The sequence below is a fragment of the Callithrix jacchus genome, chromosome 4, assembly GCF_049354715.1.
Source record: "Callithrix jacchus isolate 240 chromosome 4, calJac240_pri, whole genome shotgun sequence".
Taxonomy (NCBI): domain Eukaryota; kingdom Metazoa; phylum Chordata; class Mammalia; order Primates; family Cebidae; genus Callithrix; species Callithrix jacchus.
In genome coordinates this window covers 157791288-157819182 of record NC_133505.1, presented here as the reverse complement: position 1 = coordinate 157819182, position 27895 = coordinate 157791288, and the positions used below count along the sequence as shown (strand labels likewise).

General features: G+C 42.5%; 1 protein-coding gene across 16 annotated transcripts in view; it reads right to left on the bottom strand.

Annotated features, from left to right (window-relative positions):
* MTHFD1L (methylenetetrahydrofolate dehydrogenase (NADP+ dependent) 1 like) overlaps positions 1 to 27895 on the bottom strand; it is a 233277-nt gene that overhangs the window by 118995 nt on the left and 86387 nt on the right. For 14 of the 16 annotated variants that reach the window (XM_078370293.1, XM_035296968.3, XM_078370294.1 and 11 more), the window contains exons 17-20: positions 23936 to 24012; positions 19610 to 19750; positions 15818 to 15886; positions 5214 to 5325 (exon numbers count right to left, since the gene is read on the bottom strand). In XM_078370293.1, coding sequence (XP_078226419.1) covers positions 5214 to 5325; positions 15818 to 15886; positions 19610 to 19750; positions 23936 to 24012 — 399 coding nt within the window. Of the gene's footprint in view, positions 1 to 5213; positions 5326 to 15817; positions 15887 to 19609; positions 19751 to 22539; positions 23828 to 23935; positions 24013 to 27895 lie in introns of those variants that run through there. The other 2 variants (XM_078370303.1, XM_078370304.1) reach the window with 1 other exon arrangement.

Here is a 27895-nt window from a genome sequence, read left to right as displayed (position 1 = left end):
AATTCCTACAGTTTAAAGATGAGGTCATAATATTTTTTAAATCCAGAAACTTGATACTGCTTTTTCCTTTCTTTCTTTCCTTTTGCTTTATTCTTTAAATGTAACACATGAGTAGAATTTGATGCCAAATATCTGTTTGCCTTTACATGTAAATGGAAGTTAGGTGGACTCTCACGAGGACTGCTGACTAATCGAAGAAACAGCCACAACGGTGATCACAGAACTTATTGAAAAATCCTCATGAAATGTTTTGCAAATTCATGCAATTATTTAAATAAATGTCACTCTGTTTTAAGTCTAAATGGACTATTGATTTCATTATCTTAGACTAATTATTTAGAATAGACCAAGTAATTCCTTATTTGTGTGTGCTTTTTGTTAGAACAAAAATTAGACTACATCAGCAAAACTAGTAATAATGGAGACAATTCTATCTAAGAGATGCTAATTATTGCTTAAAGATCTTGGTTAAGAACGTTAGCTAACATAGTACTTAATCAAGTGCATTGTACTTACCATTGAAGTTCTTGTCTCTCACGTCACATCATACATTACTGCAGGGCAGGAAACCTGTCTTATTCATCTTTGATTCCCAGCTCCTAGCAGATAGTACTTGACAGATATACGTGCTCAACAAATGGGCACTGAAGTCAATTATTTCAAAGGACTAAAATATATTTTCAATGACTTCTTTTCCAGAGTATACATAGAAGTGAAACTGCTCAATCATTTGTTCATTTTCAGTTCTACCTAGAAATTCCACCGGATTGCTCTTTTGCTGATGAATCAACTTTTCAAATCCTCTGCCTATTTTTCTATCAGATTATTTGTCCTCTGTTATCAGTCTTTAGTGTTTTATATATTCTCAATGCTAATCATTTGTTAATTATCTTCGCAAACATTTCCTTCCAATCTGTCACTTGCTTTTTAACCTTGTATTTTTGATCACATACAGTTTACTTTTTAATGCACCCCAAATTGTCAGTATTTTTCTCTTCAGTTTGAGCTTTTCATATTTTAAGAGATCTTTCCCTATTATGAGGTCATAAAGATAGTCTACTATAAACAACTTTTTGAAGAACATGAATACAAGGTTAAAAAGCAAGTGACAGATTGGAAAGAGATGTTTGCAAAGAAAATTAACAAATAATTAGCAGTGTGCCACATCCACCTCCCCTCCCAGTACCCAATGAAGAGGATGTGAAGCCGCCTCCTCCTTTTCTTATTTTTATTTTTATTTTTTGTTAGAGACAGAGTCTCTCTCTGTTGCTCAGGCTGGAGTGCAATGGTGTGATCTCAGCTCACTGCAACCTTCACCTCCTGGATTCAAGCAATTCTTCTGCCTCGGCTCCCTAAGTAGCTGGGACTACAGGTGCCTGCTACCATGCCCAACTAATTTTTTTGTATTTTTAGTAGAGACGGGGTTTCACCATGTTGGCCAGGCTGGTCTTGAACTCGTGACCTCAGGTGATCCACCCTCCTTGGCCTCCCTACTTCCCCCTTTTCTTAAGCCACAAGTGGCTCAAGGTATGTCCCCAGCTAGAGGTCAGAGGTCCGTGGTACCTGAGACCAGGTGTGGAACCAGAGGTAGGAAAGTCTAAATGAGGTACTGCTCAGAGGGCTTCTGCCAAAAGTGTGAGGGCCTTCGTGGCAGATGCCACATGGGCACCATCTCACACCAAAGCTTCAACCTAACAGGGATCAGGGCCAGCCTAAATGCAAGACGAGGGTGACAGAAAGCTACCTTCCCCTTCCCACTGTCAGCCAGAGGAGGCCCAGATGGGGGAGGAGAGAAGCTCAGGTCTGAGTGACATTTGGAGTTTTTGGTTTTGATAGAAAACTGGATATACATTTTTAATTTTAGGGTCTGTTCTTATGATTGAAAGTGATCAGACCAATTAAAAAATGTATATGTTAGAGGATCTAGATATTAACCTCAGTTTATAATAGTTTTATAAACTTATAAAAGTATATAAGTTTGTAACTATTACAAACTTCATCCAAGGGCAAAGAATGAACCAGACCCACAGTGCAGGCTCGACCAAGCAATGGGCAAAGAACTGTCTCCTGACCACGCCCCCTTCCCACTGTCCAATACATGAGCTTTGCCACCAACAATGTCTCTTGACCACGCCCCATTCCCACTGTCCAATACACCACCTCTGCAGCCAGGAACATTGTCTTCTGACCATGCCCTGTTCCCATTGTCCCATATACTGGCTTTGTCGCCAGCATTCCAGTGGAGTCGCAGCATGGACACACCACCTTCGTGAGAGTTCAACATTACAGGGCTAGAGTTACATGGTACATATTTATGAATATGTAAGTCATTGCCTTCACATATTTAGATATAACAGAGCACGGTTTTTAGACATTAAAACATATTTATACATCTATGTTCATAGCAACGTAATTCACAAGAGCCAAAGGTAGAAACAAGTCAAATGTCCAATGAAGGATGAGTGGATAAACAAAGTATGGTCTATCCACATGATGGAATATTATTCAGCCTTAAAAGGAAGAGAATTCTGACGCTCGCTACAACATGGATGAACCTTGAAGACATTATGCTAAGTGAAATGAGTCAGTCACAGAAGGACAAATACTGCATGGTTCCACTCACATGCGGTATTCAGGAATCAACTTCACCGAGACAGGAAGTAGAAGGGTACTGCCAGGAGCTGCGGGCAGGGGAATGAGGAATATTTAATGGGCACAGGACTTTGGTTCTAGAGCTTGGCTGCACAACAATGTGGGCGGACTTCACTACTGAATGTACGCTCAAAAATGGTGAAAATGGTAACTTTTATGTCATGTGTATTTTATAACAACTATAAACAAAATCATTCCAAAAAAAAAAAAAAAGATCTAGAGAAAAAAGAAAATGTGACCTCTATCAGTAATGTATTAATAGTTGGGGCAACAATGACAACCAGGGGTGGCTAAGAGGAATTGAGTCTTACCAAGCATCAAGCGCCAGGACTCCACCTGACCTGTATGATCTCACTGATACTTTTCAAACCTACCAAGTCCTTTCGAGAGGGAAGCCCTATCCAAAGCCCTATTTTACAGGTAAGGAAGCCAAGGAAGAGAAGGGTTAATGTGCCCAATGTTATCTGTGACTTGCAAGCAGTTGAGGGAAAACCTGACTTTAGGGCTTGCCCTTTGAATCATCTGGCAATGGACAGATTCCATCCTCATGAAAAATTCCCCTACTCACAGCATCGTGGACTAGACGGGATCATAGAAGGAATTAGCACAAGTGCTGACTTGTGTATAGCTCATGTTTTATGAAGCACTTTCTCACTTGATCCTACTCATTAAAATACTGCAAGTCACACAGATATTCTCTCTTTATTAAATTAAAAATTGAGCCCTAGAGAAATCAAAACACACTACCAGTCAGGGCTCCAATTCCACAGCTTCTACCTCTGAGTGCATGGCTATTCACATCCAACTCCTCATCTGGTCCAACTTCTCACTTTTCAGATGAGATTATCTACAAGGGACACACCCAGAGAGGCTAATGGCTTCTTCAAGGTCACACAGACAGCCCGTTTATTTTGCATCCATCATCAGTTTATATCTCGAAAAATATTCTGCCATGATAACATGTACTTTATAAATATGTGTTTGACAAAATAAGAACTGGTACACGCAGAGATCTCTGTCAGCATAAAATAGAGTGCTTCCTTCTAGAAGCGACTTTATTTGCAGAGCTGATGCATCAGAACCACCACTTCACTTAAGCACCCAACTTTCTGATGCCCGCCCTCACCCAGCCTCCCGGTCCATTAGTTCTACAATTAGGCAGCGATCAATTGAGCACATCCACTTAGACAGCATGGCTAGCCGCTCTTGCAGTGGACTTGCTATCGAAGCAGCAAAGTACATGAGAGCTGCAGAATACAGATCGTGGAGGAATGGAACTCCGTCAAGCCTCATCTGATCCTGACTGCCTGTCCACAAGGAATTCTTAAGAGTCTCAATAACCCTGAATGAAATGTGTGATGTCTGAGCCTAAAATGCAGTGCTAAGTTCTTTTGTCCAGCACACTCTTTTCTAATAAAATAACTCTTTGGGGTTTGAACCGAGGCTGATGATAAGAGTGAAAGAAGAGATTGCTATCCCTGATTATAAGCATTCATATGGTTAATGGGAATTCTGTTAGCATGAGAAACCTGCCAATGCAATCCCTCATAAGTCAGATTAAGGGACTCTTCCACGAATGCCTGTTTTGGCTCTGTCTTTGTTTTCTTGCTGCCTTAATATAATGGGTGGGACTGGGGCTGGCACTGACTAAGTATCTAAAAGAGTTGCCCCTTGTTTCTAGCTGGAACATGCAAGAAAAGCCAAAGAAGAACAGGTTCTACAAAGAGCTCGACAGCAGCAAAAGTTGTACAGTCCTACCAATGACTGTTTCTCAGTCTACTGGTTGGATATCTCTCCTACATTAGCTCGCAAAAAACAAGGAGAAACTGTATATGGAAATAAACCTGGGGCTTCAAGTTATCAGTACTACGTAGTAAGGGTAGTAATGGCTGACAGTCAATGAGCACTTTCTCTTATTCAATTATCATTAGACAGTATGCTCCACAAGTGCAGCGACTAAGGCTGGTTGTTCTAATTTTTATTTATTCACAGAGGCAGGATCTTGCTATGCTGCCCAGGCTGGACATGAACTCCTGGGCTCCAGCAATCCTCCCGCCTCAGCTTCCTTAGTAGCTGGGATTACAGGCATGTGTCACTGCGCCTATCTGTTTTGCTCCCCACTGGATCTCTAGCTCTGAGGAGCATGCTTTCTAAGTGGTATGCTCTCAAAAAACATTTGCTGAATGACTAAAATATCTCATTTAGTTTTCATAAAAAGCCTAAAGCGTTTGATACGTTTACTTTTATTATAATTTTACACACCAGAAAACCAAAGCTCAGTAGTAATTCAAATGTGTTCAACGTCACTCAGTTTGCAAGAGTCAGAGTTTATACTCAAACCCATATGCGCCTGATACCAGAATCTACGATTCAAGCACAAGCAGAATTTCACGAGTACAGACCAGACCTTAGTGCTTTTCCATTACTGAGACCATGTATGAAAGAGGGGGCCTGAAAGAATAGATTTCATGTCAGTATAGATATCACTCCAATCCAGTCAGCATCCTTAAGATTTCTTCAATATCCAACAACAACAACTAAATTTAAAAGAAATAACTTACCTACAAAGCCTTCTTCACCAACCAGCTTCAGGGCAATTTTATCAGCCAACACTGAAGAGTTGCCATGAGCAATGTTTGCAAACGGGCCCGCATGCACGAATACAGGTGTCCCCTAGAGAAATGGAAGAGCAAATCAAAATCCCAAAAGACAAATGGAAGCATGGAAACCAAGGTCAATTTGGGGCAAACAAGGTGGGAAAGCTTTTATGAACACTGCATATTGAAGGCATAAATCATTCAAAGACAGTCAAAACACCCTGACTCAATCGAAGAACCAAATTCCCTACAGATTCTAGAAAAATGCTATTCTACATTCAATTCTGAACCTGAGAGACAAAACTGTGAGAATACAGTCATTTCCTTCCAAAATACTGTTAAGCCATTTTGTTAGATGTCTCAATGGCCATGAAATACATTATTTACCTTAGTTTATGTTATCGGGCACTATATTTTTAAAAACAATGGAATTAAACCCTGATGGTATAAGAACTGTATTTATTTATTTTTTTAATCAAGAAAAGATTCCATTCAAGAAAAGGTAACCATAAAAATCAACATAATTGGCCAGGCAAGGTGGCTCACACCTGTAATCCCAGCACTTTGGGAGGCCAAGATGGGCGGATCACCTGAGGTCAGGAGTTCAAGACCAGCATGGCCAACATGGTGAAACCCCGTGTATACTAAAAATACAAAAGTCAGCCAGGTTTGGTAGCACATGCCTGTAATACCGGCTACTCAGGAGGCTGAGGCAGGAGAATTGCTTGAACCTGGGAGGTGGAGGTTGCAGTGAGCTGAGATTATGTGAGAGTCGTGGCAAGCTAGTCACAGAATAATTACATTTATAGGCTGTTTATATTTTAATAATAAGGGTCCTTTCGATTTTTAAAAGTTCCATTTAAGTCTTTCTTGTTTACTTGTCTTACATGTTAGAAATCTGTTAAATGCCCAGGTGCAGTGGCTCGCGCCTATAATCCTAGGACTTTGGGAGGATGAGGCAGGTGGATCATCTGAGGTCAGGAGTTTGAGACCAAGACCAGCCTAGCCAGCATGACAAAACCCCGTCTCTACTAAAAATACAAAAATTAGCCCTGCGTGGTGGAACGCACCTATAATCCCAGCTACTCAGGAGGCTGGGGAAGGAGAATCACTTGAACCTGGGAGATGGAGGTGTGCAGTGAGATCACAGCACTGCACTCCAGCCTGTACGACAGGAGACTCCATCTCAAACAAAAGGAAATCTGCTAACTCTTAAGATAACAGAAGCAAAAACAAATAAAAAGAAAAAAAGATAACAAAAGCAAAGAAAAATTTCCCTCATAGTAAATGCTACTATAATTCACATTAATGAAAAGGACAAAATAAACTAATTTAAGAGAATCATCAAAAATTTTAGAGTTTAGTTATTTGAACAAAATCTGTCTATATCCATTTTTAATGCCATTTCTGCACTTTTTCCTTTCCAGATACACTTTACCCCTATCTAAAAAGAATTCATCTGCAGGCATTAAAATGGTGTGGTGTTATTCATATCCTAGCCAGGGCCACTGGGGTCTGTGCATATGAAGCCTTGGCTCCACCTATGAAAACACAGGCTGCCCTTTCACTGACATGGAGGAAGGCAGGGAGTAGGGGTCGGCGTGGGGGGGCTGTGAGCCACAGAAAATTCCCATGAAGCATGACGGGCTGTTAGCCAACCACATTTCAAAGATGAGAAGGTGAACAAAACAGGAAGAAGAGAAGTGAAAGAAAACTCATGAGAATGAAAAAGGGAGAGTATAATCAAAACCGCCATGTGAGTTCTCTGTTTACCTTTCTTTTTTTTCTTTTTTAAGGGACTTAAAAGCTATTATTCCACTCTATTTACCTTTCTCCCAAAAGTCCTCAGGAGGGAGAACATAGGGCCCTGATCGGGTCACACAGATGTATATGGAAATGAACCCAGGACTATAAAACCCAGGGAACTGAGGCTGGGTGTGAGGGTTCACGCCTGTAATCTCAGCACTTTGGGAGGCCGAGGCAGGTGGATCGCCTGAGGTCAGGAGTTCGAGACCAGCCTGGCCAACACAGTGAAACACATACTAAAAACATAAAAATTAACAGGGAGTGGTGGTGTGCTCCTGAAATCCCAGCTCAGCTACTCGGGAGGCTGAAGCACAAGATTCACTTGAACCTGGGAGGTGGAGGTTGCAGTGAGCTGGGACCATGCCACTGTACTCTAGTCTGGGTGACAGATCACCACTCCAACTCAAAAATAAATAAATAAAACCCAGGGACACATATTTATAGATACATAAATATGTATGTTTGGTGTTTACATCTGTCTTTTCTCACTTCTATCTAGATAAACCTTTTAAGTGTTCTGAAGAAAACATATTTTAAAAAGCTTATGTCTTTAACACCTCCTAACCTTGCTGGTCTTCTGATGTCCTTGCCCATAGTAAGCTAGTGGAGCTGATCAAAGCTTAACGAGGACAAGGTCACAGGCTCCATCCTGGATGGGCAGCTGGCTTTGCTCAGCTGCAGGCTGCCATCTGTTTGAGAAGCACCCAACACGGGTCTCCAGGGGGCACAGGCGGTGGGGGCTAAACCCGCATAAGCACATTGGCTATTCCTGGGACAACCACTCCAAACGGCTACAAGGTCCTCAGCAACATTTACTTTAGAAAAGGAAAGGACTTTTATCCTTTGTAGACAATCTAGCATTTTTCAGGATACTAAACCTATTAGCAAAAGCATTTTTTATTTTTAATTGATGAATAATAATTGTATCTATTTATGGAGAACAAGGTACTGATCTAATATATGTATACACTGTGGAATGATTATATCAAGCTAGCCAACATATCCATCACCTCACAGATTTATTATTCTTTCTAGAGAGAACATTTAAAATCTAATCTTTTAACATTTAAAAAGTATATAACACCTTCTTTTTTTTTGAGATAGAGTCTTACTCTGTCACCCAGGCTGGAGTGCAGTGCTACCATTTCATGCCACTGCAACCTCCGCCTCCTGGGTTCTAACGATTCTCCTGCCTCAGCTTCCCTAGTAGCTGGAACTACATGTGCACAACACCATACCCAGTTAATTTTTGTATTTTTACCAGAGACAGGGTTTCGCCATGTTGGCCAGGCTGTTCTCAAACTCCTGACCTCAGGTGATCCACCTACCTCAGCCTTCCAAAGTGTCAGGGGTGAACCACAGCACCCAGCAACAATATGCTTTTATTATCCACAGTCACCTTTCTGTGTAATAGATAATGAAGACTTATTCCTCCTGTCTAACTGGAATTTTGTATTATTTAGTCAACTTCTCCAATCCTCCTCCACCTTTGATAACCACTGTTCTACTCTTCACTTTGCAAAAACACTTTATATATTTGTATAAATGTAGCTTTCGCTAGAAATCACAGAATCAGATCATGCTGACAGCATGAAGAAAGAGGCCAACTTCTTCAGGCAGAAAGTTAAGGCCCAGAGAGGGCTAAGGCAATTCTTTAAGGCCACAAAGGAAACTAATAACTAAGCCAAGATTAGGGCTCTGGTTTTGAAACTCCCAGTATGGAATTGGAGAGAAAAAAATATTGAAACATCATTGTTAGACTTCCAGATCCAGGCACACACATACTTGCACACTCAAAGATGCAGATGGCTATAAGATACAGTACATCTCCAGGTGAGATGGGTGGCTCACATCTGTAATCCCAGCACTTTGGGAAGCCAAGATGGGCAGATCATGAGGTCAGGAGATTGAGATCATCCTGACTAACACAGTGAAACCCTGTCTCTACCAAAAATATAAAAAATTAGCCAGGCGTGGTGGCATGCACCTGTAATCCCAGTTGCTCAGGAGGCTGAGGCAGGGGAATTACTTGAACCTGGGAGGTGGAGGTTGCAGTGAGCCAAGAATATGCCACGACAGAGTGAGACTCCGTCTCATTAAAAAAAAAAAAAAAAATACAGTACATCAAATTAAACATGTTGCTTAAAAAGTCCTATGACTAACTCAAAGGCATAAACATATTTATCTTGAATTCTGGGCTTTATTTTCTGCACAGAACACTCAGGAAAATAAGGCAGGAACTATCTTGCTATGAATAGTCCCCATAATGGCCCTTTTAAACACTTAATAGGAGTAATATTTCCATTACTTGTTAGCTTACCAGAGTTTAAAGCACTTAAATATGAATAGTAATAAATGAATGTATCAATAGAAATGTGGCTAAAATGACTGTAGAACCGAATTCCAAATTTTATTTAAATGCAAGTAGATGTGTCCAATGGCCACCACAATGGACAGTGTGCTCTAGCATGTGGGGTTTCCATCAATACCACATGTGGCTAACCTGTGGGAAAATGTTAAGAGCTCTCATTATTTTCTTGTCTTAACTCTTCCTCAGCCTGGCTATACATGAGAATCACCTGGGGTCCCCAAGCCTTACCCCCAGACATTATGCTCACTGAGTCTGATGGGGAGGCTGGCATCAATCAATATTCTTAAATCTTCCCAGGAGCTTCTCAAGTGCAGTCAGGATTAAGAGCTACTGGTCTCCTGGCAACCTGCAAGGATGTAGCCCTTGATGATGACCTCCTAGGAAACTAACAATCAAGTGTGGTCAAATGTGAGCAGGAAAGCATAATCCGCGTACTAGTCAATGACTTTGAAACAATCTGCGGACGTAGATTCCTAGTCACTGATTAAATACACAAAACCCAGAGTGACAACACAGGGTCAGGGTAGAAGAGTTCATGTGTGTAAATATTTTAAGTGAATGCTGTTTTATTTTGTAAACAGGTCCGTATCTTTTAAAGTCATCTTAAAACAGCCTACGGCTTAAATGAAATGGTATCTTCATTCGCCAAGTGACAGATGCAGAAACAAAACTCAAGTCCATGTACTCATCTCATGGAAGACTGCATAATAGTTACTGTGGATTTCTCTGTTTTCTGGCTTACAATAAACTTTATGTACCTTCACACTTTGTACAGGATGAGGAGTTCTCGTGTCCTTCTAGAGTAGTCTAAAGAATTCCCTCTTCTGTCCCTAGCAATCCCAGTCCTGAATATCAATAGTTTGAGTATGTTTTTTTTTTTTTTTTTTTTTTTTGAGACAGGGTCTCACTCTGTCACCCAGGCTGGAGTGCACTGGTGTGATCTCAGCTCACTTCTACACCTCACGGGTTTAAGTGATTTTCCTGCCTCAGCCTTCTCAGGAGATGGGACTACACATGCGTATCAACTACGCCCAGCAAATTTTTGTATTTTGAGTAGAGACAGGATTTCACCATGTTGACCAGGCCGGTCTCAAACTCCTAAACTCAGGTGATTCATCTGGCTTGGCCCCCCAAAATGCTGTGATTACAGGAGTGAGCCACCGTGCCCCGCCTGAGTACTTTTTGTAATGTAACCTAAAGCTGATACATCAGAGATTCAGAACCCTTAAGAAGAAAATAGGCCGGGCGCGGTGGCTCACGCCTGTAATCCCAGCACTTTGGGAGGCCGAGGCGGGTGGATCACGAGGTCAAGAGATCGAGACCATCCTGGTCAACATGGTGAAACCCTGTCTCTACTAAAAATACAAAAAATTAGCTGGGCATGGTGGTGCATGCCTGTAATCCCAGCTACTCAGGAGGCGGAGGTTGCAGTGAGCCGAGATCGCGCCATTGCACTCCAGCCCAGGTAACAAGAGCGAAACTCCATCTCAAAAAAAAAAAAAAAGAAGAAGAAAATAAAAGTGAAGGCAATAAGAACTGCTTGGACAACCCAGTCTACTAATTCATTCGTTAAATGGAAGGTACACTTTCTATTTCTCAGGTTTTCAGAGTGGGAAATATCTCAGAAGTTTGAGTGATTTCTAACAGAAGAATTATTTAAAACAAGAAAATTATGATCCCAAATGGTAAGTATTCATCTTTGAGGGAGAAGCATTATGAAGGAATATCACATATCTTCATATTGTTTCTCTCTTAGTCAGTTATTTATTTATTTATTTGAGATGGAGTTTTGCTTGGAATGCAGTGGCATGATCTCGGCTCACCGCAACCTCTGCCTCCTGGGTTCAAGCGATTCTCCTGCCTCAGCCTCCTGAGTAGGTGGGATTACAGGCGTGCACCACCACGTGCAGCTAATTTTTGTATTTTTAGTAGAGACAGGGTTTCACCATGTTGGTCAGCCTAGTCTCGAACTCCTGACCTCGTGATCTGCCCATCTTGGCCTCCCAAAGTGCTGGGACTACAGGGGTGAGCCACCACACTTGGCCTTATTCATTAATAAACATGTATTTTTTTAGTGACACATGGCTACAGGAAAAAAAATATGTATTTTTAGGAGAATGTAGTAAATATAATAAGCATTTATTTACTTATTCGACAAGTCTTTACTGAGCCTCTGATAGGTGCTAGGCACTTTCTAGGAGCTGGAGATATGGTGGTAAAGGATGGAAAAGGTCCTGCTCTCATCCCAGTGGGAGGAGAAATCCAGAAAACAAGGAAATAGGAAGCTCTCAGCATTCTGCCATGCACTGTAATAACAGCACAGAGGGGTAGAGGCTGTATCTTCCTGTGGCTTCCGTGAGCAGCTGATGCTTACGTGACATGAGACCTGAGGGAGGTGAAGGAGCTGGACATGCGGATATCAGGAACTGGCCCAGGTAGTGGTGTCAGCCATGTAAAGGGGCTGGGCAGAGGATGAGAGATGAGCATAAGGGACAGGGATGGGGAAGGGGCCAGGGCCAGATCCCAGGAGTCTTTCGGAGCAGGGTGGAAACATGGGTAAATCATGGAAGGACTCTAAGCCGGAAAGCAACAGGACTTAATTATGTTTCATTCTCTATGGCTGCTGAGGAGGGAGAGCATTTTGGAAGAAAAGAGTAGCAGCAGACAGGCTAGTTGGGAGGCTGCTGCACTGCTGCGGGTGGGGCATGCTGGCGGCTGAAGTAGGAAGAAGGCATCCAGCACCGTGGACAGAGCAGTCATGTAATCAGGGACGACTCTGCAGGGATGGAGACAGGAGATGGGAAGGGAAAACATGCCTCCAGGATCATCCCGGGGTTCTGCTCTGAATGACTGGATAGGTTTCAGGGAAGAAGTGAGGTTGGAAGGAAGTGGAAGGTGGGTCCTAGTTTATGTATCAGTTTGAAATGGCTTTTAAAATTTATTTTTTATTTATTTATTTATTTTAAAAACGGGGTTTCACCATGTTGGTCAGGCTGGTCTTGAACTCCCGACCTCAGGTGATCTGCCCGCCTTGGCCTCCAAAGTGCTTGGATTACAGGCATGAGCCACCACACCTGGCCTGAAATGGCTTTTACCCACCAACGTGGCTCCTGGTAACTACACCTGCAAGTCTGAAATTCCAGGTTCATGAGATTCCAAACAACAGTTTGGGAGTCATACCTGGCTAATCCTGGAGGAGAATGGGCTGAGAAAAGTGAGGCGTCATCAGAGAAGCCAGTAAAGCTGAGGAGGAGCAGCGAGCAGGCCTGGGGAGGGAAGGACCCCGACACCAGAGGAACCAGGTGCTACCGAAGGAAGACGGGCAGCTGTCAAACTCTGCTGAGCTTCTCGGAGGAGGGCAGAGAAACAAAGACTTGGTGTCTCCAGAGACAAGTAACCCAGACAAGGCAGTCAGGAGAGGTGGAACCCAAGGTCAGTCAACCTGGAGACCCCAATGCAGACAAGAGCCGAGCAGGAGCTAGATGAGGATGCAGGGGGATGGGAGGCTTTTGAAATGTTTTTGTTTACTTCTGAAGATGGCCTACCTCTGAGGACATGTGCATGCTGGCAGAATGATCGGGGAGAGGAAAGATGGGAAAGGCAACCTGCAGCAGAAGGGTGTGGCCTTGGCACCTGTGCATCCTGCACCCCTCCCCCTCCCCCAGGGCTGCAGGCGCCTGTTTAAAGGTGCTCAGTCCTCCCTTCCTCAGCTCAGAGGACAGCTTCAGGTAGCAACCTCACTGGGTACCTTCAGAAATAGTCCCCTCATTTCTTTCTGCTCTCTTTTTTTTTAAAGCTAGAGTCTCACTCTGTTGCCTAGGCTGGAGTGCAGTGGTGTAATCTCGGTCACTACAACCTTTGCCTCTAGGGGTTCAAGCAATTCTCCTGCCTCAGCCTTCCAAGTAGCTGGGATTATAGGTATGCACCACCACACCCAGCTAGGTTTTTTTTTGTATTTTTAGTAGAGACGGGATTCACCATGTTGGCCAGGCTGGTCTCAAGCTCGTGACCTCAAGGGATCTGCCTGCCTTGGGCTCCCAAAGTGCTGGGATTACAGGCGTGAGCCACTGTGCCTGGCCAGTTCCCCCATTTCTGTCATATTGGTTCTGATATGGTTTGGCTCTCTGTCCCCGTGCAAATCTCACGTGGAATTATAATCTTCAATGTTGGAGGAGGGGCCTGGTGGGAGGTGACTGGATCCTGGGAGTGGATTTCCCCCTGCGGTTCTCAAGATTGTGAGTTCTCACGAGATCTAGTTGTTGAAAAGTGGGTAGCACTTCCTCCTGTGCTCTCTCTCTCTCTCTCCTGCTCTGCCATATGAAGACCCTTTGACTTCCACCACTATTGTAAGTTTCCTGAGGCCTCCCCAGCCATGCTTCCTATAAAGCCTGTGGAACTGTGAGCCAGTTATACCAATTTTCTTCAATTACCCAGTCTCAGGTAGTTCCTTAGAGCAATGTGAGAATGAACTAACACAGGTCACTAACCAGATCCTCGCTCTTTCTGCCTGAGATTGCAAAGCACATTGCTGCCCAAGGCCTCTGCACTCAAGGTAACCCTCTGTCCACATGCTCTTCAAGACACACGCATGGCTCACCTCCTTGGTTTACTCAGCTCTGTGCAGGTACTCCCTTAACAGGCGGGCAGACACAGACACACACCCCACATCACTCTGCCCCTCCTGGTCTCTGATTTTTCCTCTCCAGACCTTACCACCAAATAACATGCTGTGTGTTTACTGGTTTGCCTTTTGTCTGCCTCCTTCACTGAAGTGGAGGTTCAAGAGGGCTGGGACATTGAATAGTGCTCTGCTGTATGCTTAGCCCCTACTATATTGCACTGATCCATGTGATGCTTTAAATAAATATTTAATCTTCACCATAACTCTGTTGAGTTAGTTGTTGCTACTTTGATCATTTTACAGGGGAGAAAATTGAGGATGAAATATAAAATAATTTGCCCCAGATTATGTACATGGCACAGTGAACATTCAAACTCAGTTTTCTTTTTCTTTTTTTTTTGAGACAGAGTCTCACTCCGTCACCCAGGCTGGAGTACAGTGGCATGATCTCAGCTCACTACCACCTCTGCCTCCCAGGTTCAAGTGATTCTCCTGCCTCACTCTCCCAAGTAGCTGGGACTTCCAGTGCATGCCACCATGCCCAGCAAATTTTTGTATTTTTAGTAGAGACGGGTTTTACCATATTGGCCAGGCTGGTCTCAAACTCCTGACCTCAAGTGATCCACCCTCTTCAGCCTCCTGAAGTTCTGGGATTGCAAGCATAGACTACCGCACCTGGCCAAACTCAGCTTTCTATCAGCTGAATGAATAGAATGAACAGATTGATATTCCACCTGCCTTGCTGCTGTGTTCCCCCAACATTATTTGCCCTCTGGTTACCTCCAGCAGCTCCTTTTGTCCCACTGCAGCTTGAGGACAAACAGCCCATTTGTACCACTTGATAGCAGAAACTTTCTTCTAATTCCCATGTTGACTGACATGAAAGGGAGCTGGGGATTGGCCATGGTAGGATCAGTTATCCCATGGAAACTGGCAAATGCTGTTACCCAGGAATTCTTCTTTCCCAGAGTGCTGACTGTTAGAACCCTCACCAGGACACCACTGTCCTCCATTCCTCTAACCGTATCCTTCCACTTGTCTCTACTCAACTTGCCCAGAAACTGCCTCTCTGTTTGAGCCCAAACCCTGAGGTCTCACTAGCAAGGAGTAGGGAATTAGACAATTACTAAGTCAAAAAAGTATGACTAGTAACTAGAAAACTAGATTAAAATGGAGATAACGTGACAAAACATTTAAGTTCAATGAAGACAAGAGCAGGGCATGCCATGTACAAAACTAATATCCTTACACAAATGGAGTACAGCATGCTTTTCTGGAAAGTATTTCTTGGCATTTACTGTATTTTGCCTGGAAACAAACGAACAACAAAAAAGCAAACAAAAAAATCCACAACTCAATGATTATGAGAGATTAAGGGAAAACAGAAAACATATTCTAAGCATAGCCATACAACCTACTGAAATATTAGACTGACATTGACGTTGTAAGTTTCTACTCAGGTCAGTTAAGCCAAGACACATAAAGAATCTATGAATACACTTTAAATTTCTTTTTGGTTGACCAAGAAGTTATCCTGATCCTTCTGCATCAGTTACCTAGTCTCAGGTAGTTCCTTATATCAATGTCTAAAGAGACTAATACAGGTTCATAACCGGATCCTCACTCTTTCTGTCTGATATTGCAAAGCACATTGCTGCCACGCAAAGGCACATTGCATGCTCTATGCCTGCCTCATGTTGGCAAAATATGGTCACACTGTTTGGCAATCCCGTTAATACAAACAATTACTATAAGAAGAAAACCACTTACTTCCAGGGTCTGCATCAGATTTGGTTTTATAGCATCTTTCATCAAAACTGTCAGAGCACCTGTCACCCCCTGTGGAAGAGAGAAAAACATTAGATTTCTAACAGAAGATCATCCAGGCAATGGATGGCACTCCTCTCCAGCCTGCTTCTTGGGTGGGCATCCCCACAGGCAACCCCAGGCCTCAGGGGACAGTGCTGCTGCCTCTGTCCACCTCTCCCCACCAGAGCTGAGAATGAAGTCAGTCATTCTACAATGTGAATGGTGAGGTACATTTTGAAGGACGTTTGCCCTTCTTCCAAAACCTTCCTTGATGATGATTATGAAGTTTTCCATAAAACGAATCTTTCAGTCCAAGATGGGTGGATCACCTGAGGTCAGGAGATTGAGACCAGCTTGGCCAATATGGCGAAACCCCATCTCTATTAAAAAAAACAAAAATTAGCCGGGCGTGGTGGCATATGCCTGTAATCCCAGCTACTCAGGAAGCTGAGGCAGGAGAATTGCTTGAACCCAGGAGTCAGATGTTGCAGTGAGCCGAGATTGCACCACTACACTCCAGCCTGGGCGACAGAGCGAGACTCAATCTCACAAAAAAGAAAAAAAAAAGAAGAAAGAAAGAGAGAGAAAGAAAGAAAAAGAGAAAAGGAAGGAAGGAAGGAAGGAAGGAAGGAAGGAAGGAAGGAAGGAAGGAAGGAGAAAGAAAGAAAGAAAGAAAGAAAGGAAGAAAGAAAGAAAGAAAGAAAGAAAGAAAGAAAGAAAGAAAGAAAGAAAGAAAGAAAGAAGAAAGAAAGGAAAAGAAAGAAAGAAGAGAAAGAAGAGGAAGAAAGCTGCAGGACAGGAAGGGCTCTGTGAGAGTCGTGCTGTTGTGCTAATGCAGAGCAGGTGGAAGAAGAGAAGGAGCTTGCCTACTTCTCTGCACACTGTCCTTGCTTATACTTCCCAACCAAAGAAACTGATTCAAAAAACTAAAGGAGGGGAGAAGTTAAGTGGGATATTTCTGTTGGATGTCTCAGGCAGGTTTCCACCTGCTCATTTTTGGGACACATCTCAGTGCTTCTGCTGTCATGTGCCAGACAAGCTCTGCCACCCTCTGTGCCTGCTAGCATTCCAAGCTCTGTGTCCACGTGGGGAGGGCTCGGACTTTCAGCAGTTCCTAAAATCTTCCCCCAATTCCCCAATTTTCTATGCATAGCCAACTCTCGATAGCTCCCACTCGATGAAGCACAATTTGAATAAATAAGGTACTTTGTGCAAACAAGAAACACGAAAGATAACTAAAAGGCAAAACACAAAAGACAATGAAAAAGACTAAGCTTTGCGTTTCTTGCAGATTCAAGATTTTTATCATATACTAACATAAAAATAAATTTAAGGGCCGGGTGTCGTGACCTCACACCTATAATCCCAGCACTTTGGGAGGCTGAGGTGGGCATATAACCTGAGGAGTTCAAGACCAACCTGGCCAACATGGTGAAACCCCATCTCTACTAAAAATGCCAAAATTAGCCAGGCATGGTGGTGCGCACCTATAATCCCAGCTATTTGGGAGGCTGAGGCAGGAGAATAACTTGAACCTGGGAGTACCACTGTACTCCAGCCTGGGAAACAAGAGTGAAACTCCGCCTCAAAAATAATAAATAAAAATAAATAAGCAAATAAATACATTTAAGAAAGTAGTATTTGAGGATTAAGTTTCAAAACTGCTCCTGATTCACATTTATTGCTATGCAAATTAATAAAGTACAGAGCAATGTATTTAGACAGAAACTGTAGTATGTTCATTTAGATAGAAATAGTGAGATTTGGGTAATTTTAATAAAGCAGCACTTGTATAGCAACCCGAGGGTTTTCTCTTTTTAAGTTTTATACTAAATATTCCATAGGCTGCTGACATAAATTGATCTATTGAATTTACTTGACAAGACCTATGAGATGAGTCAGACTCATTTCTTCAAAAGCAGCTGAAAAACAATCAGGACACTTTGAAAACGAATTCAAGAATTCAAATTACATCCTAAGCCATTGAAATTAATAGAATATGACTTTGCCTTTCTCTGTTCACAACTGTGTTTACAATCACCAGTGTGCATTTTAAATTCCATTACTTCCGTATATGAGAAAGTAAGCTTAAATTTGAAGTGATGGTTGTCTCAGAGGCAACCTGAGACATAATCCTGCACTTAGATACACAAATGCAAGCACACAAAACACCTATGGCATATATGGAGTTTAAGTTAACTGGAAAAGGCTGGGTGCAGTGGCTCATGACTATAATCCAGCACTTTGTGAGGCCAAGGTGGGTGGATCACCTGAAGTCAGGAGTTCGAGATTAGCCTGTCCAACGTGGCAAAACCCCATCTCTATTAAAATTACAAAAATTAGCCGGGCATGGTGGCACATGCCTGTAATCCCAGCTATTCGGGAGGCTGAGGCAGGAGAATTACTTGAACCCAGGAGGCAGAGGCTGCAGTGAGCCGAGATCTCACCACTGCACTTCAGCTTGGGCAACAGAGCCAGACTGTCTCAAAAAAAAAAAAAAAAAAAAAGGTAATAGGAAACGTTGTTTATATTACAAAGACGAAGAAGAAAAAAAAATGAGCATGCCAATTAGAAAAAGCAATAAAAAAGGTAATGGTAACCATTTGAGTAGTGCAATGCTTTCTATAATGCTTTCAAGGTTACCAAAAAAGGTAACTATGTAGTATGTTAGTTTAGATAGAAATAGTGAGATTTGGGTAATTTTAATAAAACAGCACTTGTACAGCAACCTGAGGGTTTTCTCTTTAAGTTTTATACTAAATATTCCATAGACTCCTGACATAAATTGATCTATTGAAGTTACTTAACAAGATCTATAAGATGAGTCAGACTCAGTTCTTCAAAAGCAGCTGAAAAATAGTCAGGTAACTAAAAAGGTAACCATGAAAGCATTACAGAAAGCATTGTCCTGTTCAAAGGGGAACAGAAAAGCAAGACTGATTAAGGTAGAGATTTGCTTTTATAATATGAAACCCAAATGTAAGGCTCTAACTTAAATAACATGCCAGGCTATTGCCAGAAATGTGCCAATTTTAACTTTATCTTCCTGTTCATGAAAGCAGAGCCCCTTCCTTCTGTTCATTGGAAAAGCGATTTGATCTCAATTTCAGGCAGGCATAAATGGCACTTTTTTTTTTTTTTTTGAAACGGAGTCTCACTCTGTCACCCAGGCTGGAGTGCAGTGGCGTGATCCCAGCTCCCTGCAACCTCCGCCTCCCAGGTTGAAGCAATTCTCCTGCCTCAGGCTCCTGAGTAGCTGGGATTACAGGTACCTGCCACCACGCTTGGCTATTTATTGTATTTTTTAGTAGAGACAGGTTTTCACCATCTTGGCCGGGCTGGTCTTGAACTCCTGACTCATGATCCACCCACCTCGGCCTCCCAAAGTGCTGGGATTACAGGCAGGAGCCAGCGTGCCCGGCTAGTGGCATATTTTTTAAAAGCTACCAAGTGACTGCAAGGGGATGACCCCTCCCCAGCCCAGATAGAAGCAGAGATCAGGATTGGCAAGGAGGGTGGAAAGCTCCTGAAATCAATTTCACATGTTTTGGTGCAGCCAGGTGTGAGCACATCATATATGACTATGAGAACACTAGGAAGCGGTCAGACGTGCTTGTGAGGGAAGAAATGTGTGTGTGGAAACTTCTTCTGGATCCTCATTACACCTACTGATAAAAGGAAGAAAACCTTTCTTCCGGTAACAAAGAACAAGGACAGCCCACTCCCTGGAGCTTCCGGGTTGGAAACACTCACCAAATCATCTGCTGTCACAGGCTGTCCGCTTTTGTCACTGGCCACCACCATCCTTCCCAGCCGAACCTTCATGTCCGCAAGGCTGTCCGTCAGGGCCAGCACCGCCATGATCTCGCTGGCCACCGCGATGTCAAACTGCGCCTGAATCAGCCCAAGCACAGGTAGTGGTCAGTGACAGCACCACTGGGATGGCCGTTCCCACAAGGAGCTGGATTTCAGCCATGAAGCAACTGCAGGCCCAGGGAGTCTATCCTCTAAAGGCCATGAATGCAATCCCATCACTTTTCTGCATGTCTAGACCATGCAGGTTTGTCCCTGGTGCTCCGTAGGGTGGTGTCCCAGGGGGAACATGCTCTTTGCCGTGCTCTGTTCAGCAAAGGGTGGCTGGGTTAGGCCCCTGTCACACCTGCTCACAGCACCACCAACTGGTTTGCTGTTGTAGCATGTCTCAGACTTAACTGATTACTAATGTCGTGATCTGTCTAGGGTGTGTCTCTACCACTGGACCATAAGAGCCATGAAGGCAGGGACTGTATTAGGCAGGTTCACTTCTGAATTCAGAGCATGGAGCATGAAACTCAGCAGGCATGCAATACACATTGAATCAGTTAATGACCAGCCGATAGACCTCCTTCCCTGTCAGTAATCGGTCTGTCAAGGAGTCTGCATTTGTCTGTCTGGCACAGAGGTAAGGGGCAGTGAAAGATGCTGGCTTCCTGCATGTGAGTCTACGATCCCAGATCTGGATCTCAACACAGCAGGAAGGGTAATCCTGTCAACTGGTGGCACAGACTCAATTTTCAGCTGCCCAGGAGGGTATGGCCACATCAGATCTTGAAGCTTTCAGTAGTGAAATCTTAGAGAGCAGAGACTTTTTGCAAAAAGTTTCTAAGACTTCCTGTTCCCATCTCTTGGCTCTGTCTCCCTATTTGTACAGTGTGTACTTCCTCCTCCTCATAATTCAGCCTCTAGGAACGTTTCTCTGGACAGAACCACTTCATTACATCCCAGCTTAATTCTCTTCTTTCCAAGGGGAGTGTGAGCCAGACAAGTTCAAGCTTAGGCAGAGAAAGAATGGCTGTGCCCTGGTGGGATCACCTTATGAGACATTTTATTATCCATTTCCATCCCTGACAAGTAAGGAAATGAAGGAAATAAGGAGCTTTCTGGCTACTTCCTGGTTGAGATTGCATGATGCACTGATTTAGTGAAAAAATATTACCTGGAATTCATATACAACTATATTCAATTATTGCATTCTCAATATAACTCATTTCAAAGATAAGTGGTTTTTCACTGTATGAAATTTAGGGTTCTCCATACTACCATTCCATTATAAGCAGTGCATATGAGAAAATGACTAAAAAAAATTGAGATTTTCTGTACAAAACATGAGACTAGACATATTCTTGAAATATTAGCTGTGTAAATAAGAATATATAATCCATATCAAGATCTTCATTTCTAATTGTTACAATTACAACATTCCACATCTGGAGCATCAAAAAATGAGACCAATTGGGTAAGTGAAATATCATTTATTCACTTTAATGACTAAATGATGTGCATAGTGTAAGGCTGCTCATTTTGTTTTGCAAATAAAATTTTTCAAAATCATACAAAGGTGCAAATAAAACTTTTATTTTTATCAGCTTACCACAGGTTTATTGATTTAGTAGTTACTTTTTCATTTCGTAGGTATACAGTGGGTGTATATATTTATGGATCGCATGAAATATTACGATACAGGTATGCAATGCATAACAATCACAATAGGGCAAATGAGGGATTTAGCACAAATTTAAACAAAGGCCAATGTGGGCTGTTGGCTCAGATGTGAATTGATATGAATTTCCTGGAAGGTACTGTCAAAATATATGTCAACATTTGAAAATTGTATCCTCTGACTCTGTAATCATACCTCTGGAATAATATCCTAAGGGTACTGCCAACAAGTACACACAAAAAAATGTGTGTATAGTTACTACAGCTTACTTGTGATAGCCACAAACTGCAATCTACATGCTCATCAACAGGGAACTGGTTGAATCCATTACGGTACCTCTATGAGACATGACATAGCCGTTAAAACTGATGCTACACATCTACCATTATTGACCTAAAAAGTTGTCTTCACTACAATCTTAAGATAAATAAAAAGCAGTTAAAACTCTTAAACACAATATAATCCCTTTTTATTTAAAAATATCTATGCACAAAGCAATACAAGATACAGCCTTGGGCAAGATTTTTGACATAACATCCCAATTTCCTCATTTGTAAATCAGCTTTACAACTGTGCTAATGTATACAATGGAAATGTTAATACAATGCACAGGGTAGGCACTTAAATGAAGGCCTTTTCAATCCTCGCTTTCATTCCCAATCCTCTTTCCACAGGCAACTAATGCCCTATACATCTTTCTACTTTTCATTCTAGGCCCTTATATACATAAATAAGCTAGAAGTGCCTAGAATTAAGTAAACACGCTGGGTTTTTCTTAATGTAAACACGTTTACAATGTCAGTATTTTACTTCAAATTTTTTAAATGGTTTTTAAAACCTTTCCAATGGGTATGAGAGCTCTCTACTCTCATCATGTCACCTATACACACATTGATTAATTTCAACTCTCCCATGATACAAAATGACAAACCAAATATATGCAACCATCCCTACTGCTGGACATTTGGATTGTTCAAATTTTCACCACAGTAAATAATGCCACAACAGATCTCCTAATACACAGAATTTTTTCTGCATCGAACACATCTTCTTCTTCTTCTTCTTCTTCTTTTTTTTTTTTTTGTCAATCAATGAGAGCATGTAACGTTGCTCAGGTTGGCCTTGAACTCATGGCCTCGCCTCCTCAAGCGCCAGGACAACTGGCCGGAGCCACTGTGGCCCCCTCTTCTTCTTATTAAAATACTTTTAGTCCAAAAGTTGTAATGGTTGGGTTATTTCAAATTTTAGTAATAACAAACTCATCAAAAAAGGATTTCTACTCCCACATCCCCATTTCCTTGCAATCCTCACTAGCACTTAGTATCTACTATTTTTACTTGATAAACTCTTAGGTAAATGATACTCGATTGTTTCAGTCTGCAGTTTTCTGACTACTCGTGAATATCCTTCCATGTTGGCATTTTACTTCTGTATCCAGAAACTGTCTTACTTATTATACTCATTTGTTGGACAGATATTTACAAAACACCTACTACTATATGTAACAAAGTTCTGTTCTGAGCATAGGGAATACAGCAATAAATAAAAAAGGGAATAACCTTTTTTCTTGTAAAACTCCCACTTCAGCAGGAGAGGCTGAGGAACATGAAAAGCAAGAATGCTTGTTAAGGATCTAAGCCCACTATAGTTTGGGCTGTCCTTTTCTCCATCAATCTAATTCCATCTTTCTATTTTTCAGAAATTTCTAAAACTTCATGGCAATGATTCCAGTTTGCTAGCATGGATATTGGAAATCTCTGTGTGTGTATATGTAAGTTCAAGGACTGGTAAGAGAGGAGGTCCATGAACTTAGTTTCTCTTCTTAAGGCAATGCCTGTATTTATTCACTTTTTAATTCAAGACATTTTGAAAGGTCACAAGTCTATCTGGTGTAAGGATTGGTTATTATAGTACAAGTGACTTTTCTTTCACTAATAAAGACAACATAAAGGACATAAATCTAAAACTGTTCTAAAACGTAAAGTTTATAACCAATTCAAAAAAAAAAAAAAGAAAAAAAAACCACCACAATTTAGAAATTCACTGTGCCGAAAAATCATGGAATTAATTTGTATTCCCTAAGTGCCATTGACACACATGAAAAATCTATTACAGTGAAGGCAGACATCATAATTTTTCTTCTGCATTCCCTATATGAGTAATAAGCCACTATCCTTTAAAAAAAAACTCCTCATGCTATAAAGTCTAATAATTAGGTTTTTGTTCTTTGATATGTAAAATTTGAGTAATGTGTCTGAGATTTTCTTTTATCAATTATGCAGATGTAGTATTACCTGGGTGGGTTCCCAATAAAATAAGAATTTATATTCAAGGAACACCCTGAGTAGCTCTTTCTAGAAACATAATTTGAAATATACATGAAAAAAAATGAAATTAACATACATGGAAAAGTTGGTAAAAAGACATTGGAGCCTCTGTGTCTTCTGATCCTCTCCCAGCCCTGCTGAGAGCATGAAGCAGTGGGAGAACCACTGGCCACAACAGGTTGGGGATAAGAAGAGAAAGGCAAAGAGTGAGCTCCCAGGCCAGTGGAAACGAACGTAAGAACAGAGCCAATCCCAGTAAAAAGCACCACCTACCTGCCGGGAATAGCCCTTCTCTGCGTTTCCCTGCCCGATGGTTATTTTTCGTAGAAATCGGTCGTTGGTATCCAATACTGAAAGAGAACAGATTAGTTCTTCAGTCAGCAAATATGGACCTGCCACCTGGTGTATGTCTGACATTGTTCTGATGCTCGGGAAGTTGCAGAGGGTAAAAGAGACATGGCCAGCCTCCCCCAAGCTGACCACCTACTGGGTAGACACAGAAAGAATCAAATAAACAAAACAACATCCACTAGAGGCGGGGCATGGTGGCTTACGCCTGTAATCCCAGCACTTTGGGAGGCCGAGGTGGGAGATCACTTGAGGTCAGGAGTCAAGACAAGCCTGGCCAACATGGTGAAACCTGTCTCTACTAAAAATGCAAAAATTAGCCAGGCATGGTGGTGAGATCCTGTGATCCCAGCTACACAACAGGCTGAGGCAGGAGAGTTGCTTGAACTCGGAGGCGGAGGTTGCAGTGAACTGAGATCACGCCACTGCACTCCAGCCTGGGAGACAGAATGAGACGCTATTTCAAAAAATAATAATAATAATAATAAAAGAAAGAAAGAAAGAGAAAATAACCACTAGTGATAAGTGCCACAGGAAGACAAGGGGTATTATGATGAAACCCAAGTCACAGAAGCCAATCCAGTTTTCTCAAAAGGTGGAACATAAAACAACCAGCAGGTTGGACATCGTGGTTCAGGCCTGTAATCCCAGCCTTTTTTTAGAGGCTTTTTTTGGGAGGCCAAGGTGGGTTGATCACGAGGTCACTAGTTCAGGACTGGCCTGACCAACATGGTGAAACCCTGTCTCTACTAAAAATAAAAAATTAGCCGGGTGTGGTGGCGCCTGCCTGCAATCCCAGCTACTCTGGAAGTTGAAACAGGAGAATCACTTGAACTGGAGGCAGAGGTTGCAGTGAGCCAAGAACGTGCCACTGCGCTCCAACCTGGGCGACACAGTGAGACTCTGACTGAAAAAACAAAAAAACCCCAGCAATTTCCCTTCTCAATATTACCCAAAAGAACTGAAAGGAGGCCAGGTGCAGTGGCTCACGCCTGTAATCCCAGCACTTTGGGAGGCCGAGGCGGGTGGATCACGAGGTCAAGAGATCAAGACCATCCTGGTCAACGAGGTGAAACCCCGTCTCTACTAAAATTACAAAAATTAGCTGGGCATGGTGGTGCGTGCCTCTAATCCCAGCTACTTGGGAGGGTGAGGCAAGAGAATTGCTTGAACCCAGAAGGTGGAGGTTCCACTGAGCCAAGATCTTGCCATTGCACTCCAGTCTGAGTAATAAGAGTGAAACTCCGTCTCAAAAAAAAAAAAAGAACTGAAAGGAGACACTTAGATATCTGTACACCCACATTCAGAGTAGCACTATTCAAAACAGACCAACAGGTGAATGGATAAACAAAATGTGGCAGACAGGCAATGGCATATCATACAGCTATAAAAGAAGGTCAGGTTGATACATGAATGGATGTTGAAAACACTGTGCATAGTAAAATAAGCCAGATACAGAAAGGCAAATACTATATGAGTCCACTTACATCAGGTACCTAGAATAGGCCGGAACAGAAGAGGTGAGCAGTTATTTACTGGATAAGGACCTTTTGTTGGGGATGATGAAAAGGTTCTGGGTATAGTGATGGTAGTGTAATCACTGTGAATGCATCTAATGCCATGAGTTGTGTGCTGACAAATGGATAAAAATATTGTTATGTCTAATTAACCACAGTTTTACAAACCAAAGGCAAATAAAGTAGTATTGGGAGGAAAAGTCAATGTGATTAGAACAGGCACCATTTTTCTTCATTTTCCTCATTGGCTTATTTGAATTTCAGCTGTTGGGTGGGCATGGTGGCACACACCTGTCATCCCAGCACTTTGGGAGGCCAAGGTCAGAGGATCGCCCAGGAATTTGAGAACACCCTGGGAAACAGTGGGAATAAAGAATAAAAAATGAGGTGGAAGGATCGCTTGAGTCTGGGAGGTTGAGGCTACAATGACCATGATTGTGTCTCTGCACTTCCATTTGGGAGACGGAGGTGAGAGCTTGTGTCTTCTTTGTTTTTTGAGACAGATTCTCACTCTGTCGCCCAGGCTAGACTGCAATGGTGTGATCTCAGCTCACTACAACCTCCACCTCTTGAAACTCTTGGGTTCAAGCCATTCTCCTGCCTCAGCCTCCAGAGTAGCTGGAATTACAGGTCCCAGCCACCACACCTGGCTAATTTTTTGTATTTTTAGTAGAGACAGGGTTTCACCATGTTGGCAAGGCTGGTCTCGAACTCCTGACCTCAGGTGATCCACCTGCCTCAGCCTCCCAAGGTGCTGAGATTACAGGCATGAGCCGCCGTACCTGGCCAAGACTCTGTCTCTAAATAAAACAACAAAAAACAAGAACTGCAGTTATTTACATTTTTGGGAAAATTAGATGTGATTTAGTGAATACCATTGCAACAAAACAACACCAGAACACTGACTTTGCTAATTTATGCAGCTTCAAATAACAAGCTGTCCACCTTGACAACTTAGATCCATTCTACTCAATGTACACGATATGGCACCGATGAAAACGGTGACAGAAATTATGTATTTGGGACTGTAGGCATCTGTACAATGAAGAAAGCTAACCTTTTCTTTCACACGCAGAGCGCTAGCAGGCCAGCTTGCCCTCGTGGCCTGTGGCTGCTCCCTGACGCGGCAGCTGTTCGTCTTTGTAACGAGCTCCCTCTCTCACACACACTCACACCTCACAGAAACCTCCTCTATGAGTTTCTCAGCTATACACAGAGCAAATACAAAATGACAGGCCTGCTTCTCAATAGCATCATCAGCCACCTATTCTTCCCAAGATGCATAGAAGGTGCAAAGCCAATCAAGTAAAAACATCTTTCCTGCTACGTAGTATGCACAATCTTGGCAACAGATCGAGGGGATCTTTTTATCAAATTTCTTTAAAATCAACAATAGAAATTCAAGGCTTTTATTTAGCAAACAGAAAACAAGAAAAAAAAAATCTGGCAAGATCAACTAGAATCAGTGGCCTCCAAAGCCCACCTGTGCCTTTAGCATGGCCTAGGAAGCAGAGAGTCTTGCAATCCACCAGGATTTTGATTATGTAGAGAAAGAGACATGTAACAGTATCAGTGATACATAAGAAATGTGGAGGTTAGCTACGTGTGGTGGCTCACTCCTGTAATCCCAGCAAATTGGCAGGATGAGGCAGGCAGATCATGAGGTCAAGAAATCAAGACCATCCTGGCCAACATGGTGAAACCTCGTCTCTACTAAAAATACAAAAATTTGGCTGGGCATGGTGGTTCACGTCTGTAATCCCAGCGCTGCAGGAGGCCACGGCAGGTGGATCATGAGGTCAAGAGATTGAGACCATCTGGCTAAGATGGTGAAACCCCATCTCTACTAAAAATAAAAAAATTAGCTGAGTGCGGTGGCGCATGCCTGTAATCCCAGCTACTTGGGAGGCTGAGGCAGGAGAATCACTTGTACTCAGGAGGCAGAGGGTGCAGTGAGCCGAGGTCACACCATGCACTCCAGCCTGGTGACAAAGCAAGACTCTGTCTCAAAAAAAGAAAGAAAGAAGAAATGTGGAAGTTAAATTCCAGCCCACAAGAAAGATACTAGAAAGTAACCCTACGTTAGTGATCCAAAATGGAATTCTTGGTCTCTGAAGGATAGAACTAAAATGGAATAACAGACACTTATTGGCTCCTGGGCTATGTATTGAGGGGCTACTTGTGCATACTCCTGAGCCAGCTGTACGGAGATACAAAAGTGAAGACCGCGCCAGTCTCTGACATAAAGCATCCTATAGAGAGTGCCAGTGGGGGTGGGGGTGGAGGCAGTAGGGGGAGATCTGTTTGCTTAGTTTTTGCTCTAGACAGTCCCTTTAGTAGTACAGATCTGACCATGTCCTAAGGAACA